Below are 20,546 nucleotides of genomic sequence, written 5' to 3' on the forward strand. Positions count from 1 at the left end.
TTGTTTGCAATTGAAGTCTTTCAATCCAGCTAATTGTCTTGTTTGCTTCTGCAAACACACACTACAGAGTAAATTAAGGGGACATGAATCAAGAGACATGATCAGACAGCCTTATCAACAGCTGAAGCCTTCATCTGTTATTGTCTTTTTATGAAGTTCTTATAAATGAGACAAACAGAGGAGGAGCTTATGAAACTGTGACCCTGTTATTAGAAGGTAAACACAGATTACACGCCCCTCCTTAGTTTGTTCAAACTACAGAAGTGCTCCTGTGGTTTTAAACATGTCTATCCATTTCAAGTCTACACCACATCCTCAGTAGTCCTAGTTTAGTTTTCTATGTGTACATGTGTCATATGTGCCAGAACAGAATAGAATAGAATAGAATAGAATAGAATAGAATAGAATAGAATACTTTATTTATTCCCAAGGGGAAACTCAAGAGTCACAGCAGGGTCCACAGGGTCCAGGACTGAGCTTCTTCAGCAGTCTGTTCAGTCTCTGTCTCCTGGATCCTGTCTGCTCACAGCAGGTGAAGTTCTTCCAATGTGGCATTGGTGTCTGATGTTAGATCTTTTAGCCATATCTGTGAATAGCATGATGCTACTCTGCCTTCTGGTATTCCCTCTGTTGCTGGGTTAGCACAGCTAGCTCATCCATCTTATTGGAGATAGATCTTACGTTCCCTATAACGATGGATGGAAGGACAGGTCCATGTTGTCACTTCTTAGCTCACACCTGAGAACCAGCACGTCATCCTGCTACTAACAGCTGATCTCATATGTAAACAATATGGCCATGGTTACATGTAGGATCTCCAGACAAACACAGGAACAAAAATAGGAAAAACATCAATGTAGACAGAACCAGTTTGGTGTCCACGACCAATAAATGAGCCATACAAAGTAATGATCCACTCCAAATGCAAAGATGACGAAAAAGAGATGAAAAAATTACAAGAAAAGGACAAAGAAGAGAGAGCTGGTGTAACAGGCAGCCACAATGGGATGGCGCCTACGACCAGAATACTACAACTACTACTACTAATACTACTACTACTACTACTAATACTACTACTACATCTGCAGTGCAATGCAGCAGGATCTAAATATCCTTCTTGCTAACAGGCTAGCTGTGGTTCTCCATACAACATTGCCAGTTTGTCTTTGCTCTTCTTTGGTGTCAATTTTGCTGAAAGACCTTTTTTCTTGTCTTATTGCCCTCTACTGGTCTGGCAATGTGTTTTATACCTTTATTTTCTTCTCCATACATCGCAGGCCTGATTTACATAATCTTCTGGGGTCTCTGGCCCTTAGCGGATGTTTTACAAGGAACTAAAAGTTCCTGGACCTTCTGAGTTTCTGTCTCTGTTAATATTGGTGTTTCTTGGGTGCATTGGACAGGCTTTCTAGTGCAAAAAAAACAGGGTCAAAAGTTTTAGTTTTACAAGTTATATTTACATTTTCAGGTTGAGTTGATGATATGAAGAAACATTTCAGTGGGTTGACAAACATGAACTAAAGGTAGACTTAAAAAGGAAACATACAAACAATGGGAGACAAACATGTTTTGTGTATCAAATTACTGATGATAAATTAACTACAGCTTGAGTTACTCGTCTTCCCCTGGCGTTGTGATTGCGCGTTAATAAAACCCAGTGGTGAGAAGGTGCTTCAGAGAGAATTCCATCTCCAGTCGTTAAAATGAAGAGGAACAAGTTCTGGAGGCAATCTTTGGGGCTCATGATGCTCATAAAGCCTGTGGATAGAGAAACTCCAGGCAGCTGTAAGAACCATCTCAGAGTTTGTACAAATCAATCTGATGATGAGTTCTTATCTTTGAAAAGACGTTTGACCATCTTCCTGGAGAGGAGGTTAACTGTGAGCAGTACGCCCGAAAAGCCTCACAATCCTCTCAGCTTCAGTATCTCTGATAGAGCAACCCACAGCACATCTAAACAAGGACCCCTTCAGCAGGCTGTCATCTGTCTGTTAGATAGAAATGATGAGACTGGAGTTTTATGGTTCATGTTTTTGCAGCTATAAGTAATTTTCTAGGTCTACTTTCTGCTTGCCTGAATTTGTAAAAGTAGGGGTACCATGAATGGTCTGAATATTTTTAACACAACCTCCTCAGTGAGCCTCAAGTCCGATCAGCTCTCAACTCTCAACTCCCTCTCAGCTCTCAGTCCACGCAGCTCTCAACAAAGATTGGAATAGGGAAAAAAGGCTCATTCATAAGAATCTTTCATGCACACTTTAAGTGCTCTTGAATTTCTTTCTCACATACTGGATCTGTACACTCTGGTCTGGCTGGAACCACTTGGATGTTGATACAAGGGCATCAAACAAATTCCCCAAACATACATAATGTGTCCATATGATCAAAGGTAACAGCTATGGACAGTTGTCAGAGCCAGAAGGGAGTGCGTGTCATATGGTCTTGGAATAAACATGTGCATATGTTCCAGTTACCAAAGGACCTTTTTTCTCATACTCTGATGAGTGCAGAAATCTGAGCACGAGACAAACTAACCCTCCGCTTGGTGCACTGAGCCCAAGATTTTCAGGGACAAATCGCAGGAGTCAATACTGATAAAAACTGCTTGAATGAGACAAACAACTTTTATTTTGATTAACACGAGAAACCTAATTTCACCCTCAGTTGTGTTTTCAGACTGTTGATTAAAGAGATTTTCCTGAAGAGAAAACGCTGATGCAAATTTAATCACCTCTTGACTTCGCTCATTGCTTCTGCAGTTGCTTTTTGAGGACGTAGTGTTTGGTTGTACCCTTTGAACACTGATGAATCCTCTAGCACAGCTACACTTTTAGTCTTTAAGGGAAATGAAAATGATATAATGCAAAACGTGTTCGTCAACAGCCCATTTTTCTGTGTTAAAGATGGTGAGCTAAGATGATTAAATTAATAAAACAGCTGCCAAAATGAATCCTGGCTTTAAGGTATCTCCTCAAATGTGAAGTAAAGAAAAATTGAACTATCACTCTTTATAATTTCTCTGCCCGGCAGTGGTAGACAGCTTGTGTAAATGTGTGCAAAGCTGTTTCTTCAACCAGTGGTAAAACATTTAATCATGATGCTATAGAAAATAAAAGACTGTTCATGCTCCAGTTATTTGCTTTTTATTTTCCTCAAAGCATCAAATTGTGAGAGTCAAAGCTCTTTTCCCATTCATTCACTCATTCTTATTTATTTTCTCTTGCTGTTTCAGTTTCGTACGTTTGACCCCTGTAAGCAGCTGTGGTGCAGTCATCCCGACAACCCGTACTTCTGTAAAACTAAGAAGGGTCCTCCTCTGGATGGGACGGAGTGTGCTCCTGGAAAAGTAAGTTTGTAAGAATAAGTGAATGTTCTGGTGGTTACAAGCACATTTTTCAATTTTAGCGTATCCAAATCAATAATGCTAATGAAATGCAAAACTTTGCGGCAAAGTTTTGTAGCTTTGCCACAGGCAAGGCACAACAGCTTTTCCTATTCCAAAATCACAAATGTGCTCTTCTGTGGAGAGTTTTCCACCAGATTTTGGAGTCTGGCAGTTTTAATTGCCTCCAACTCAACCACAAAAGCATTACTGAGGTCCAACTCTGATGTTAGGCAATGAGTAAGGCCAAGAGTTGATGCTCTGGTATCGAAATGTGTTGAATGGAGTTTGGGTGCTAGCCAGTCAATTCTCCGTCTCCAAGCTGGGAAAAACTGTCTTTTAGTCGACTTAGAAGTCAACACACATTGGATAGCTCCACTTTAACTGTCTGGATTGTGGATTCTCACATTCAAATTTCTCATTAACAGAACTATTGATGTGAACCTGAGCCTTATAACATCCTCATACCAAACATATACATACACTCCTGGTCCCTTGTATTTGGTCATGATGTGAACTCACCTGTTTCTCTGCATTAAAATTCAACATACATAAAGAGTGTTTTTTTATGTTTGGCTGACTTTTCCTCTCTGTTCTTCCCTGTCCTCCTGTGCAGTGGTGCTACAAAGGTCACTGCATGTGGAAAAACCCTAATCAGGTCAAGCAGGATGGCGCCTGGGGCTCCTGGAGTAAATTTGGTTCCTGCTCCCGCTCCTGTGGCACTGGGGTTCGATTCCGGACACGCCAGTGTAACAACCCAGCGTAAGTGGAAAAAGCACTGATACCTTGATCCGACTATTTGAATCTGTGTGCAAAGAGTCAGACAGAAGATTGATACAGCTGTAAACAGTAAACAGAGAGAATACCTGTTTATCGTACCAGGCTGTAAACACATTTATTTCTGCTCTAAAGAGGGGTGTTTGTGTTCATGGAACTTTCTGGCTTTTTGGAACGAGCTTCTTCTTTTATACACTTCAGCAGTAGCTCATTATTCCAGCACTAGAGGTTACAAGACTAAATAATGGGCAGCACAACAACTCCTCTAAAGTAAAGTCAAAACCTTTAGAAGTGCCCCTTAACATTCCAATCATCTTTAAGCACACCCCTCTGTCTGACATGTCAGACTTAAAAGTTAAAATACATTAATTACATTTTATTACTTAAAAAAACTGTATTTCTTTTTTTTTCCTTTGTTTTTAATTTGGTGTACCAATCTTTTGGCTGCAGCCTTCAGAGGACCCAGACTTTGAAGCTGTGTCGACCACAAAGGCCAAACTGAACTGAGATAGTTTGGTCCATGGCAGATGCTCTGTTTATGTCACCACTGCTGCTTTGCACTTGTCTGACACTACAATCGTATTTCACCACCGTCCACAGGTGTTCTTCTGTTTTTCATTGATCAAATCCATGAACCATTGTTTGGTCTGTTCCTGCTCCTTCTTCTCCATAGCCAATATGGCGACCATTAAGTGTGAGAAGTGTCCACTGTTCAACACTCAACTTTTTGACCATTTCAAGTGCCCCAGCTGAGAAACCAAAGTGTATTATGTTTTTCCATACTGTGAGAAGAAGAAGTGCAAGTGTAGAAGTACTAGATTCAGGACAAAGCACAAGTGTTAATGTCCTATCGCTGGCATCACATAGCATTAGTCCTGTTATGTTACTAAATGATCTTAAAATTATTTGCAGTTGTTTGATTTTATAACAATGGGGCAGCTTGTTATCTTGTTGAAATTAAATACTATCATTTAATGGTGCATTACCATTACATTTAAACTGGCATGCTAGAATTATAGGACATGTCTGGCTATGACGGATGCTCCTGTTGTATCCTCTGCAGCTTGGGTAAAGGCTGCTTTTGTTGAAGACTATGACACACCTCTATGACATATTTGGTTCACAAATGAAGTTCCTGAATCAAGACACAGCTGTAGCTTCTGTCAGTACAGTTAGTCCTTATGACACTGACTTACTGGTGTTCATTTTTTCTTTTTTGGGTAATATTTATTTGTAATAAATTATTCAATGTTAAAAATAAGGGATCTGACATCATGATCAACAGCTGTGTTGGCTCCTGCAGTCTTCTATTAAAAGAGGAATGGTACAAATAAGCTTAACAAATCACTACCCAAATCTCTCCGGCTGCAGACTGTACACAGCGGAGGGATTTCTGATGTTTTATTTGTCTTGACAAAGACAAATGACAGCCCTGTGGAGGCAATATTTAGGCTGCAGTTTTTTGAGTGTGGGGAGATTGACTGAATTGACCTTAATATTTCATTTGCATGGTTGAGATCCAGCAACAAGGACCTTTAATCCTGTCAAACCTACTGTCACCTTTAGCTGTTCTTGGAAAATATTGAAATTCTTTCCTACACACCACATCAGTACTGTTTGTGAGTAATTTCTGTAATGAACCTTGTTTAGAAAATGCTAAATCTACATCTAATTTATCTTTGAAATGAGCCACACTCCAGCTCAAAGGTTTGAGATGACAAGGCCCTTTTCTTGTTTTCTTTAAAAAGACACATTAAATTAGTTTTTCTTCAGAAAATAAATAAATTCTTAAGTGATCAAAACTTTTCTATGATAATGTATTTGTAGTCATGTAATCCATGTAGTAGTTCTTGTAATAGCAGGAATTTCTTAAAAAACTCTACAGTTTATGGGTTAAACACATTCACAAGCATAACAATGATGTTGGGTCGTACAAGATAGCTTTTCCCACTCCCTAAACTGACAATAGAAATGACTCTGAGTTATAATGAAGTTTTGTAGAATAAAGCAGACACTTCCAGAGACATTAAAATAATGAACATTTATTTTTGTAAGTCTTGACAAACACTGCTCTGACATTTTATTATTATTATTTTTTTAATCTTCAGGACATCAAAGTTTTACATCACTTTTTGCCCAAACTGCAGGTGAAATGTCAAACACAGCCCAGATTTGTGAGAGCCTCCTTAACATTTTTGAAGCACGGTTTGTTCTCACATTTTCCCAGCACATAATTGTTCATCCGTTTCCTCTCTTCAGGCCTTCAAACGGCGGTCAGGACTGTCCCGGGGTGAACTATGAGTATCAGCTGTGCAACATCGACGACTGCCCCAAGCACTTTGAGGACTTCCGAGCCCAGCAGTGCCAGCTCCGAAACTCCCACTTTGAGTTCCAAAATGCCAAACACCACTGGCTGCCCTACGAGCATCCCGACTGTAAGCCAAAAAATGTCAACAGATTGTTTTGTTCCGGTTTGGGGGTTATGTTTTATATAAAGCCAAAAGCACAACAATGAAAGGTCTCAGAGCCAGAGCTGGAGGATAACTGTCGATTCAGAGCAGGGATGGTTTCAACATCCCCAGCATTATTTTCTGCACAAAAAGATCATTTCAGTGTATTTTTCTTTATAATTTGTGGTTTGGTGTTTGTTTGCTCTTTCTATTCTTTTCCATCACCCTTCAGTTTGCAGAGTCAACTGAGCTCCAATGTGGCCTTTTTGAAAAGGTGATGGATTTCCACCGTGTAAAACCTTATCCTACCTCATTCGGTGCTCTCAGTCAGACATCCCTTTTTATCCAGCTCTGCTCCATGGAGCTGTTTGCCGCTTATTGCACCCAAATTGATCTGCGTTTTGAAAGTCAGTGAGGTAAAAAAAGAAATTGGGAAGCCTGCTGAGAAGCTGCAGGGAGGTAAGGCAGACAGTGGGGTCCTGTTTATTGTATAAAGAGCTTTTGAGAGAGAGCAGACACTTTAATTATCAGGATGTCAAATAATGTCCGAGTTAAACACAAAAAAAGTTTCAAATTGAGCGTGTACTCACATTTAATGTCAGTTAAATTATAAGATTTTATATAAATGTTTATGCAACAACTCATCCCTAACATGCATACACACACATGCACTTAGTTTAATTATACTGTGCTCTGTGGTGAGTTTATAATAACATACCAACATAAAACAGCACTTTTTGTAAAACTTAAATAAATAAAAATGATAAACAGTCCTCATAACAAACAACTGACCCCCTTTGTTATGGTTTAACTTGATTCCACTTTTACATGTGAGGTGTGATGAACAGAGAACAGGTGGTGAGACCAGATCCAGACAGGGACCAAAACATGAAGTAGAGGAATCTTGCCTTACTCAGAAGAGATTTTAATTTGCAAAAGATGGTTCACACTTTACATTATCCTGCTTGTTAATACTAGCACATAAAAATGTCAGTTTTTAGGCGATTTTACTGATTAGATAATGATTTATGGGTTAGGCTCTAAAACATTAGTCGCTCTGAGTTCAAGGCTGATAACACTTCAATGGCTCTGGATTTTTATCAGTATGTGCAAGAAAATTTACATGAAACTGAACATTTATATCCACTATAGCTCTTAGTGAATTTTCAGCACTAATTACTGAGTGTTGTTGAAGGTTGAAGTATATTGTTGCAGCAATTAACTGTGGTTAGTTGGCTACCTTATTCTACAATAAAAAGGTTCTTCTTGCACTTAGTGGCAGCACCTGCAGCTTCATAACTTGTGGCATTTTGTCAGATTAACTAAGGTTTTCCCTTCTGTCAAAATTCTTGCTTGTGTTGCAGGCGTCTACTAAATGAAACTGTAGATCTGTAGATACAGCTTCATGTCAGGGTCCTTTTAAGGATCTATAACCCTGCCTACCATACATTATCCCACTTGTTACCCAGCTTCTCACTAAAGATGCAAACACGTTGGCACAAAAACACAAATCTAATGATTCATGGATGCATTTTTTTTTAAGGCCCAGTTATTTCACAGCAATTCTCTCCTGTATTCAGAATGCTGACGTTTCTGCCACAGTCTCATCTGGCTGTGATGAAATATTTCACACTCCTCTAAGCAAACAAACCTGATTTAATGTGAGTGATCAGGTTATCCCTAGCATTCATTTTATGCTGAGAATTAATCCCTGTTATGAGGTTTTGACCAATCAGAATCATGCATTTTTACACAGTCTGCTAATGGTACAAAAGATCTTTCCCAAAGATAAGAAGTTATTGTTTTAGCACAGAAATGCACAAATAAAGATTAAATTAAACTTAAAGGGGATCAGTTATCTAACAAGATAATAGCAGATTAAACTTTATTTCTCCTGAGGGAGATATTCATTATGAATGGAGCTACTTTTACTTCATATTACACTTCTGTTGGGAGAGATGAAATGAAGCATACATAGAATATTCAGAGGAGAGACTGCTTTTTTTAAAGAGGATTGATTGAAGTTAAAATAACCAAAGAAACATTTTTTGTATGGATTAGAACCTGCCAGCTTATGATCTGTGCTGTGCTGGTTGTTCTGTGTTGACTTTGAAACTCATTATTTCAATCCCTGCATCACCAACTGAGGTGTGTCTGGATTTTTATGGTAGGGAGTTACAAAGAGACTCATATCAATCCAACAGGTGGTCATTAGCTTGTCCTTACAGCTGTAATCTTCTATAGTCTGACATGAGTCAGTGTTGGATAAAACCATTCATTATAATCTTTGATTTCAGGGCTGCTTTATGTTAATGCTCCTACTACGATCTAATGATCTGTTGTCTTGCAGCCAATAGGAGATGCCACTTGTACTGTCAGTCGAGGGAGACGGGGGACACGGCATACATGAAGCAGCTGGTGCATGATGGGACACGGTGCTCATACAAAGACGCCTACAGTATCTGCGTGCGTGGAGAGTGTGTGGTAAGGAATACTTAAAGATTGACATATTAAACACTGCATGAAGTAATTAAGGACACCAGCAGCCTCAGGCTGTCTGAAGGACACTTTAATACACAGTGGGATAGGTTGAGAGTGCTCACGTTTTGCTATTGAAGGAGCTGCATTTGAATACAGATAAAGGTTGAGATTTTATTTTATCCCCACAGACAGTGCCTTTTCGTTCATCCATCTATTTTCTTTGTAGGGTTGAAGTTTTAAAAAGAGACATAATGAAGCTACAATAATTTGATAGGATTCAGGGCTTGTTTCTGCCAATAAAATTTTTGTACTCTCAGTGCCCAAGGCCCCAGATTTCAAAAACAAATATCACCCCTCATTCATTTAAAAAAAAACTTTGGTTGACATGCTGGATAAAACCACAGATAAGTGCGGCCCAAAGCATCCCAAACCCATATTTGGCTGTTTTTCAAACATTAAACCTATACCATCCAATTAGAATGACCCCTGTGATTCAGATGTGACGTTTCAAAACCATAAACTGTGTTTCCCAGCCTCAAGGCCACCCACACTGTAAAAAATAATTTGTTAAATCAACTGAACTCAATCAAGTCATCTCGTTGCTTTGACTGAGTCAAGTCAATTCAACATTAAGTGTCAAATAATTTGAACTATAAAAACATCAATGTGCAGCAGGGTCCTGTATCCACTGTGTGTCATCCTTTTTAATGGTTACAAAAACACCATCATGACAAAAAAAAAAAAAAAGATTTATGTGTACATTGATTTTTAAGTTCAAACATATTTTGTAGTTGGGATGGTGCCAACTTATTGTTATGTGTTATCACAACAACTACAGAAACCTTTTTTCATACTGACTTAAAATAATATGGTTGAACAACAAATGTGCAAAATCACTTTTTACAGTGCAGATCTCTGTGGGGGAGGGAGGGGAAAACTCAACACAAAGACAAAAGTCCAAAAACACACAATCACCACACACAGGCCCTGAAAAAGTCCTCATAAATCTAACCCAAAGTAAAAAACATTGGCATACATCTTTATTACATACCTAAATTGCATAAAAATAAAATACATTACACTGCTAAGGTGAAAAATAGCCATACACATCTTAATAAACAGAAACCCCCTCCTGGTCAATCTTACTTTTTACAATATGATGCCAAAAACAAGCCGAGAAAGGCAGCATAGGGGGGAGACGATAAGAAGCTGCCATCCTTAAGGAGTGGTGATTTTATTCACATCATTTAGTTTAGGGGCATAAAAAAATAACCAGCAAATGGAGCCTTCACACTCTGACAGTGTCGCAAAGTTTATTAAATTGTAATGTTTTGACCTACTGGTCTTTGTAATATTCTTCCAAAGATTGAGGCCAAATTTGGTTGAACCTGCCTGCTAGCTTAAGGTGACGGACAAAAAAAAATCATAAGCCTCAGACATCATTCAGGTGTGACCCAGGGAGTTTTCAACATGATAAGAAAAACATCACCATAAAATCCATTAAACCAGTGTTTCACAAATCATTTTACAAAACAACAAACACACAAGAAACGTTCAAACCATCCTTAACGTTTAGGTGACAATAAAAACATTAACATTGTTGTTCAGTCTTGGGATCTCACCTGTGTGCTTGTTTTCTTGGTCTTCAGAAAGTCGGCTGCGACAGAGAGATCGGCTCCAACAAGGTGGAGGACAAATGTGGCGTTTGCGGTGGGGACAACTCTCACTGTCGCACCGTCAAAGGAACCTTTACTCGAACACCAAAGAAACCTGGTAAGAACAGAACAGAGTGTCTACATACTGAATGTCTCCATTACCTTTTCTCCATGCATGCCCTCTAAACTCCAGATGCCTGATCCCCTCAGTATTAAACTGTTGTGACTCATGAAACACTTTTATAAGCTCTAACACAGGGGTCTGCAACCTTTACTTTTATAAGAGCCATTTTGCCTCAGCTCACCTGGATTAAAGTCATACAGAAACCACGTAGAAGCCAAGTATATAATATCCCACAGATAGAAAAAATCTAGTGAGAAATTATCTAAACAAGAAGTTTTTTGTGTTTATAATTCTGTACATGGCATGTCTTTGCTTTTAATTTTAATGGATTTGAAAATTCCTTTTTAAAGATGAAAAATCTGTAATGTCATATATTTTGAAATATCAATTTAATTTAAAAACTTGCAAAATTTATAAAATTTAAAAAAGCTGCAAAGATGTGTCCTGCAGTCTTATTTTTCCATAAAATTTTATTCAAAAATTTGAAATTTCACAAATTTGTAACAGTTAAAAAAAAAAAATTAAAAACTGCGTAGAAATTCCCATAACTTGCCAAAATTTCATGAATTTGCAAAATAAGATAAGAAATTGCCTTTCTAAAGAATTGCCATAATTTCAAAAAACTGCTATGTTTAAAAAAAGCTGCCAAATTTTAAAAATGGAATTTTAAGATTTTGTAGAAATTAAAAAAAAGAAATTTGAAAAATAATTAAAAAATGAAAGAAATGTTTTTTTTTCTTCCTTAATTTGACACAAAAGGGAAAACAAAGGAAAAAACAACTTTAAAGCTTTATAGCTAGAGGTGATAGATATTTATTTTTTACAAAATGTCATGGTAATATTGTATTTAGTGCCAATGTATATAATCATCAATACTCTTCGTAAGAAAAATAAAAATCAAAAATTATGATTTCAATAATATATTTTTAAAACTTTTTAAGAACATTCCACTGTAAAGGAGTCAAAGAGCTGCATGAGGCTCCAGAGCTGCAGGTTACAGACCCTTGCTCTAATATGACATTGGTAGAAAAAATGAAGGGAAAGCTTTGAAGCACTGCGTCATGATAACTCATCAGCTGTTTTTATGCTCACATCACCATCACTAACAACCCACTGACCAACTCTTTCAGACCACCGACCCCCCTGGGGTGATGAGTCCAAAACACACACCATTAGATGAATGTACACAAGTCTAATATTTCCTCTTTCAGCACAGAGGAGCCAGATACAGCAGGGGATGGATTCACTTAATAAAATCAGTAGATGCATCCTTCCTTTCATCCTTCCTTCATCTTTTCTCAACAATGAGACAAATATAGCTTACCTCAGACCTTGTTCCTCAACACTAAATCCTCACTGTTGTCCTGTTTCAAGTCCAATTCATCACAAGAATATTTGATTAAAATGTGAATGTAGATATCATTACCTAAAGTTTCATCTCTTAGGTTTATTTTTCACCTGGAGGAAATAGGAGATGATGCAGCCAAAGTGGGATTTTTGTTACCAAAGAGCACCTGATAGCACTCTGATTTGGCAAACACTAGTTGACTCACAAGAGAAAACTTTTACCTGCAAACACGGACAACTAAAAGCACCAAACATTCCCTGAAACCTCTGTGAGTGAAAAAAGCAAAATGAAGTGATATTGCTGCTTTTCTATTACAGTCATATCATCCCAGAATACCTTAATGGATTCATACATGCTCTTATTTTGCAATTGACACGCATGAGCTCCGCTCAATCCTCCATAAGAGATAAAAACTAATCTAAGTATCTTATCATCGTTTTCCTGCAGCGTATCAGTCGTATAAGCGCTCACAGAGTTTTATATTCCCTTCTCTCTCCATTCAAAACTGCTTCAAAATATAGTCAGTGATAAGGAGTCATGGGAAATGATTTTTTAGTGTCACAGAGATTGAGAGCTCCTGTAAGACTCCTCACTCTTCTTCCAGAAGTACCGGAGGCTAAACAGAATTTAGGGTGGGTGAGTTTCAGATGAAACCTACACATTGTTCTCCACCCAAATGGGATATTCAGCACAAAAATCGTCTATTTCCCAAGGCTGTTACTCAATATCTTTAGACTACCAATCCCAGCAAAAGGTGTCACTGCAAAAGAGTTCCTCACAAATCTATTTTATGAAAGATGTATGAAAAGGAGTCAGTCTGTTAAAAATCTCAAGCACATTCCTTCACAGCAGCTTCTGAAAAATGCATTTATTGGCAACGTTTTGATTTTAGGATAGCTAGGTTTCCAATCAGATTTAAGTGAGGCCCATGACACCACTGTACACTGAAGTCTGGACACATCCCTCTTCTTCACAGGCACATGTTTATTACCTGGTTCAAAGATGAATGCACACCTCAATCTCAGCACACCCAAAGGCAAAGGTGCGTGGGAGGAGGGCGTAACCCAAAAATGTGTCCACGAAATCAAAAAAAGGTTCCCGCACACTGTATCACTCTCATTTATATTTTGTTTGTGTAACGTTTCAGTGTTCAGAAAGACAGCATGATATGACTGATGAATGTGCGGGGACCTTTTTTAAACTTTGTGGACATGTTTATTACCTAAATATTTTAAATTCACTGAGATCCTGTGGTATCTTAAGGAGTTTGTCTAAATTATTGCAAAGAGAAAACGTTTGAGATCTAAAAAAAATAACAGTTGAAGTAGATAAAACTTCTTATTAATCATCTGCCTGTGTAGAAGAAGACACATTTAAATTCCAATCATACCACCGTCAGTGTAGCTTCTTATTTTTCCACCTGTCTTTTAATTTCAGGGGAACTCACTTCTCTCCGTCGGAATATGATTTTAATATCTTTGGGAAAAGGAAATTAAATGTGGAGTGCAGTGATTTTTTTTTTCTCTGCCTCCAAACTGTAATGAGCATGAAATCCTTAAAGCACTGATTAAAAAAAAAAGCAAAGAATAAAGTGCTCAAAAACAGCCAACCACGTTCAGCCCAAAAGCAAGCAAGCCGGTTATATTCTTATATTTCTATATATATATTAAGCCTTCCACTGGCTTTTATTTAATGTTCTATTCATTTATTGGTTGAATTGTTTGTTTATGTCTGAAAGCACAAAGAGAAAACCTGGTATCTGTAACTGAAAGTACCTGTACTTCATGGTTAATGAGGCTGAAGAGGATCACAGAAATCCTCTTCTCATGTTCTTATTCTGATCCAGTAGGATGCTTTGCTTAATTCACAGAGCGTCAAGTGCTCTTTAGTTTCATAATTTTGGAATTTACATTTCACTCCACAGACTCTCATGGCTGAGTGGCATACGGAGCACAAAGATCTTTAGTTTCCTGAATGAGAGGTCATGGAGCAGATGAGGGACTGTGAAAAGCATATATTTAGCTCATGAAGAGTACAACAATTACCATTTCTATAAGTCCATCCTCAACACTGAAAGGCTTAAATTAAAGGATTGAGGACTCTCCAAAAGGAGGATGTAGCCAACAGCCTACACCTGCTATCAAGTGTGAATTTCCCATGAATAAGGATCCTAAAGCAGATCACTCGTAAAGTTCCTGTGAAGAGGTTCAGTCTGGTTATAAAAGACACTGACATGAAAAATGGTGCTGCCTCATGAGCTACAAAAGCAAACAAGATCATTAACAAAAAGACTGAAAGGGCATATTGCAGGTTTTGTTATTGATATTTAATTTGACCGTTCATTAAGATGATTCAGATGCAGATACATTTGGATGGATGGAAGCAGAAATACTAGCTTAAAGGGCAACTTCGTTTTTTTGACACCTGGACCTTATTTATGGGTGTGTGCATGCTCATATACTCACTCAGACAAACGTCATGCAGCACGGAGTCCTTCAGAAGTTATTTAGATCCAACCGATTTTTGGCCGCACTTAGCGGGCAAGGGAGCTTCAGCGCGGGACATAATCTCTGCAAAATCGCTCATTTCGGCTATATTTTTTCATCCATCGCCAGTGTTTTCATAAAGTCAGCTTGTCTACCGTCTTCAGGTGGGTCAGCTGACCCAGAGCTGACCTGGTAAACAAACGTTTGACGGTTGTCCTTAACGGTTTGAGCCTGAGTACACGGACGAGGAGCTCCATGAAAGGAGGAGCTCCAATCAACCATGGTGCCCATTTCTCAACAGGAATATTGATATGATGGAGTCTATTTGATAAAGTCTATGGATGGAGTTCAGGATAGGGTACCAGAGCCAGGTCTGGGTCAGACTGATGCGGCTGCTGTCCCGTCTGGGGATGGGTACCTTTCACATTTGAAACGATATGGTACCAATGCCCCGTACCTGGCAATGGTACCAGTACTCAACAGTACCAATTTTCTGTACTTTTTGTGTTTATGAGGAAAAAATATCAATTTGTTCAATAATAAAATGTGTATTTTTTTCAATTGAACATATTTATTCTTCAGTATATAACCTTCAAATGCTGTGTTCATGTCCAGCATGGAAAATCGCCTACTCTTCCACTCCCTCACCGTCACAAGAATGCATTTAGGTATCTAAACATTGGACCTTTTGATTTAATGTGAATTGGTACCCGGTACTTTTGACACAATTCTGTCGGTACCTATAAAAGTACCTAACTCGATACCCATCCCTAGTCCCGTCAGACAACATTCAGCTTCGACGGCAGCAGCAACAGCCCCAAGCCTGGCTCCTGGTGGCAGACGTTAACAAGGATTACCAGAGGTTAGCTAAGTCTTGGTTTTCTGGCTCTAGATCAGTGGATAGACCTCTGATAGACCTCTGCCTTTTTCTCGATGGGCTTTATCAAGACGGCCTTAAAGCGCGTTGCTTTACGGTCAGCACTTCCACATACTACTTATTTTTTAATTCAGTGTATCTGATTTCAAACTTTAAATATGTTGATGTGAACACAGCATTCGGCTACAGATCACTAGCTAACAGCGCTCACTCACCAGGACATCTGCTTCGTTCTCCTCTGGTTCTCCTCACACCACAACTCCACTGCTCTCCTACGACCGTAATTCCTCCTAATCCTGCCCTGCTCTCCATCTTTCCTAACAGGCTCATAATTATAACCCTGAGGACCATCATATGGATAGGAATAGAGATTTTCTTCCTCTTCATTGACAGGAGTGACGGTCTGATCCATGTTTGTGGACGTTAAACAGAGGCAGAAGCAGCAGGACTCCTGATTGTGACGTCACGTTCAAATGGTTTTCAATGCGGAAGTGTAAAAACCTGTACTAAAAACGTCTCCAGGAGACCCTGTGGTGTATTAATTTAGGAATTTTTTTCAGGATAATATTTTTAAGTTACTTTCTTATCAATTTCTTAACAGTTGTCTGTAACCTGCAATATGCCCTCAAAGGCTGATTCTGGCCAACAGATCATCCTCACAGGACCTTTAATTTTACAGATTTTATACGCTTCATAGATTATTGCATAAAGGTAAGCCCTGACATTGATGACACTGTGTTATTGAAATAAAAACAGTCTGTTAGCATGGATTAGCATGAGACCAAAGAGGTGTTTCTAAATCTGTAGGTCTCCTTGTCAGTCATGAGTCTATCAGGAGTGAGCAGGGTGACTCGAGTGAGCTGAAATCCTGACAGCTGTCACATCCATCAGCTCCCAGGTGTAGGGTTCATCTGTATTAAAACCTGAGTTAATTAGCCGAGGAGTGATTAAGTCCCTCTTTATTAAAATGCATTTATTAACACTTGAAAACTTTCCATCATGCAAAGCTTATTTAGAAAATGTGCTTTCTCTTTTATGTTAGCTTCTTTAGTTGAAGGTGCTTAATTTGGGTAATCTGTGCTCTGCAGTCACACAGAGAACACACACACACACACACACACACACACACACACACACACACACACACACACACACACACACACACACACACACACACACACACACACACACACACACACACACACACACACACACATATACACATTCACCTTAATTCAGCTAACATTTCAGATGCAGTTTAAACCAGGTGAAGACAAAGAGCCACTAAAGAGCATCAGGGTAAAATGAAATGGACTTTCTGACACCCTCACCATTTGTTCTTTGTTTTACTGCCGTCTTTTCTTTTTACTTTTCTCAACATCTCACTCTCATGTAACCACTCACATTTCTTAACAGGGAAACAGTTAAGCAAGAGAGCCCAAAAAGAAACCCCTATGTTGGAAAACATAATATGCAAGTATCCAGTGTTTCCATCCCAGTTTCTCTCGTAGCATTGTCTGTTCGGCTTGTAGTGCAGATGGATGCCTAACGCCGTAGACCCAGAAAGATGTGACATATCAGCTGCTGTGTTCCCCCCTTGTTACTAATTAAGCGTCTATTAAGGTCTGACTACACCGCCGTTGCTTCTGCAGGTTCATGAACACGTTCTGTCTCTAGCGCTCCACATGAGAAGATGATTATAGCTCTTATTTTGAAGAGTTATTTTTGATGTGTGTGGTGATACAATCTAATGAGCGTGTAAAGTCCAACTGACTATCTGGTGCAGATAGTACGTTGAACTGAAAACACTGAACAATCACTGCTCGTTATTTATACGCTGCAAAATATCAAATCTTAAATAAGTATAATTTATTTTTTAAACCTTTTAATTATTTTGTATTTGACACTGGTCGATGACAAATCAGGACCTATTCAAAATTAGATATTTTTGACAAATACACTTGCTAATGTAATAAATAGAAATTTTTATATAATAAAAAATAAAAAAAAAAGAAATTAAAATTAAACTGTCCTGCATCACACTCATGGTGCAAAGCTCATCTGCTGTTTTCTGAGGTCTGATGTTTTTCTGCTGTGTTTGAGATAACAAGCAAAACAGAAAAAAAAATTGAATGGAGAGACTGGAGTCAGATCTATTTGATAGCTACTGTTGTGCAACAGTTAATGATAGTATTGCTAAATGGCATTTACACACATTGACAGTAAAAATGTCAAGTATCTCTCTGCAAAGATATCTGCACGTAAATGTGGACTCTACAGCTAAATATGTAATCTCCAGTGTTCAAAGTGTCCTGGAGATCTTTCTAATGACTTTCCTGCAAACAGTAGGTATGAGTCAAGGAAAACAATCTCAGAACTCAGTGGTTATTATCTAATCTACAGATTTCATCAGGACATTTAGAAAGACTGAATATCTCATCACAATTTTACAAGCACAAGATACAGAAAATGTGTTCTCAGTAACCACTGACAACAGAAGAAGCTGCTTGGACAGCACATCTCATTGTAGAAAAGTGAAACAAGTATCTTGCAAGGTAGAGATCAAGTAGAGCTGGATTCTGCTTAGTAGAGCATCACCTCATGTCCCACTTCTTCCACACACCTATACACATCATTACCAAGGGGCAACATCCAGTTAGTAAAAATGAAGCCTATGCGGAAGTGCTAACTGTTGCTGTTCATTGAGAATCTGCTTGATGCTGGTTGCAGAAAGACCGGAAGTCATGTACACACCCAGCCATAAAAACAGACTTTTATGGCTTTTAAAAGCACATGGCTCGGGTCTAAAATGCTGATTTCACTATTGGCACACACTGTACAGTGAATGACTTTATTTTCGAACTCTACAGTTTAAAAGTTATATGGAATGTTTGATTTGCCAATCAGAGACAAAGCTCAAGTCACATGACTGATGGGCGCCCTGTAGCAGTACGAAGGAAACTCGCAGCCAGTGTCATAACAAATGTGGCTGCTTCCTCGGATTGGCTTCTTTTCAAGGTATCAGGAACAGGCAGGCTACATCCATGTTTCATACTGTCTATGATCATTACCCACCAACAAAACTTCAAAGACTCCAGGTCCGGTCAGTGTAGTCTAGGGGATAATAGCTTCCTGTATCGCTGTAAGCAGACAAAAAAGAACAAAACTCAGGTGTTAGTGTCAGCTCCAGATTTTTTCACTTCAATTTTCTGTCATGTTGATAATAAGTCTAGAGCAGGAATCACCAACCCTTTTGAGACCAAGGGCTACCTCATAGGAAATGAGTGGCACAAAGGGCTACTTGTTGGATAAAAAACTTTATGAACAAAATTGCAAAGACCACTTTCTGATAACATTAATCATAGAAGAAGTAGTAATACTACGTGAAGAGACTGTACACAGGTCAATCTTCACAATTATTTTTAATGGTTTAAAGAACAGTGATGTCAGGAAGGAGCTCCATTGAGGCCAGTGCTGTTTTTTTGGAACATTCCTCACTGGCACCCTAAGTGGGTCTTGCGGGCACCACGTTGGTGACTCTTGGTCTAGGGTGTTATCACAAATTGCAAACTTTAAAAAATCTATCATTAATTTTTGGGGCATAAAATACCTAAAAGTATTTTTTCTATTTTGAATCAAAAAGCAGGTGCCTATGCAACACTTTTTTAGAAGTAAACCCCGTCTAAGAAAACGTTTGCTAGACTTGAAAAAGTATGATTTGGATTACAGTCTTGGAACCAACTTTTGAAAAAGGAATATTTTGGCTTCACCTCGAGGTAGTTGCTCCATCTTTCTGTACAGCCACAAAGTGTTCAGAAACAATCATGTTTCAGATTTTCTACATTTACAGAGCCTGAAACCTCAAACACAGCAGTGCAGCATTAAAACAGCATTTGAGCAGCACCCGCTGAGCTCTGCTTCAGCGCGTCAGTCACAATCACCTGAGTGACACTGCTGTGTCAGAGTAAAGAGGCCCCCAGCATAGGCCTGTCTGTCAAATGTGAGAGGAGTAATTACACTGCCGCAGTTTGGGTGATTGATCCAAGAGTCACCATGCCAGCAAAAATACTCTGCCTCCTCATCTGGTGTGGATCCCCCCAGTCCCTGCTATGCTAATTACTGTGTGCCTTGTCTGTAGGTGATGTTGCTGAAAACAGAGTGACTGTGACACACAGGAGGACTGTGAGACTAACTAACTGATTTATTCTATTTTGAAGGGAAGATCAGAGGAGCCTTCTCTTTGCCCAAAGGAGCCAGAAATGTGTTTTTAAACGAAACCGAAGACTCTAGAAATGTACTTGGTGAGTGATGGTAGGTTTGTACGTGGTGGACATCACAAACAGAATACTTTGCTGCCATGTAGTCTGAAAAGTCCTGTTCCCTGAGTTTTATTGAAACACGACTACAAAGCTCTTTCATTCCTGTCTGCTGAAAACATGAACACAGGGACAGAGAGCTGCACGTCTCTCTCTGATCACAAGATGTTTAACAGCAATACAAGGAGTAACAGGTACTTCTTGGTGCTTTGAATGCACGACAGATGGATGTGATGAGCAGCGTATTTCAGTAAAAGCTTCCCCTGCAGGGTTTAAAAGCTGACTATGTCTTTTCAACATCTCCGTAGAGCAAAGGGAACCAGCAGTTCTGACTCATGTGTGATGTCCGCCACTGCAAACAACTAGACTGATTCTCTATCCACTTGACTCATCTGTCTCTTTCTCTCATCTTTCCTTAACCCTCCTCTGATTCTGATTCTGCTGCTGCTGCGTCAAACACCACAAAGGTTACCTTAAGATGTTTCACATCCCTCCTGGAGCGAGACATGTGATCATCCAAGAACACGAGGCCTCCCCTCAAATTCTTGGTAAGTGTGACATCCAAAGACAAACACATGCATGAATCAGAAGAAAAAAGCTCATTTCTGTCTTCCTACTGTTCTCCTGGAAGCCCAACAGGAACACACAGG

General features: G+C 38.9%; 1 protein-coding gene across 1 annotated transcript in view; it reads left to right on the forward strand.

Annotated features, from left to right (window-relative positions):
* The window catches only part of adamts3 (ADAM metallopeptidase with thrombospondin type 1 motif, 3), a 214,831-nt gene that overhangs the window by 146,490 nt on the left and 47,795 nt on the right, over positions 1 to 20,546 (forward strand). Inside the window, exons 11-16 of the mRNA XM_074671066.1 lie at positions 3,233 to 3,346; positions 3,999 to 4,144; positions 6,419 to 6,594; positions 8,960 to 9,093; positions 10,740 to 10,863; positions 20,364 to 20,444. Of these exons, the coding sequence (XP_074527167.1) occupies positions 3,233 to 3,346; positions 3,999 to 4,144; positions 6,419 to 6,594; positions 8,960 to 9,093; positions 10,740 to 10,863; positions 20,364 to 20,444 (775 nt within the window). The remainder of the gene's footprint in view (positions 1 to 3,232; positions 3,347 to 3,998; positions 4,145 to 6,418; positions 6,595 to 8,959; positions 9,094 to 10,739; positions 10,864 to 20,363; positions 20,445 to 20,546) is intronic.

The sequence above is a fragment of the Halichoeres trimaculatus genome, unplaced genomic scaffold, assembly GCF_033239565.1.
Source record: "Halichoeres trimaculatus isolate MK-OKI-2021-1 unplaced genomic scaffold, fHalTri1.1 fHalTri1_scaffold_5, whole genome shotgun sequence".
In the NCBI taxonomy this organism is placed as follows: domain Eukaryota; kingdom Metazoa; phylum Chordata; class Actinopteri; order Labriformes; family Labridae; genus Halichoeres; species Halichoeres trimaculatus.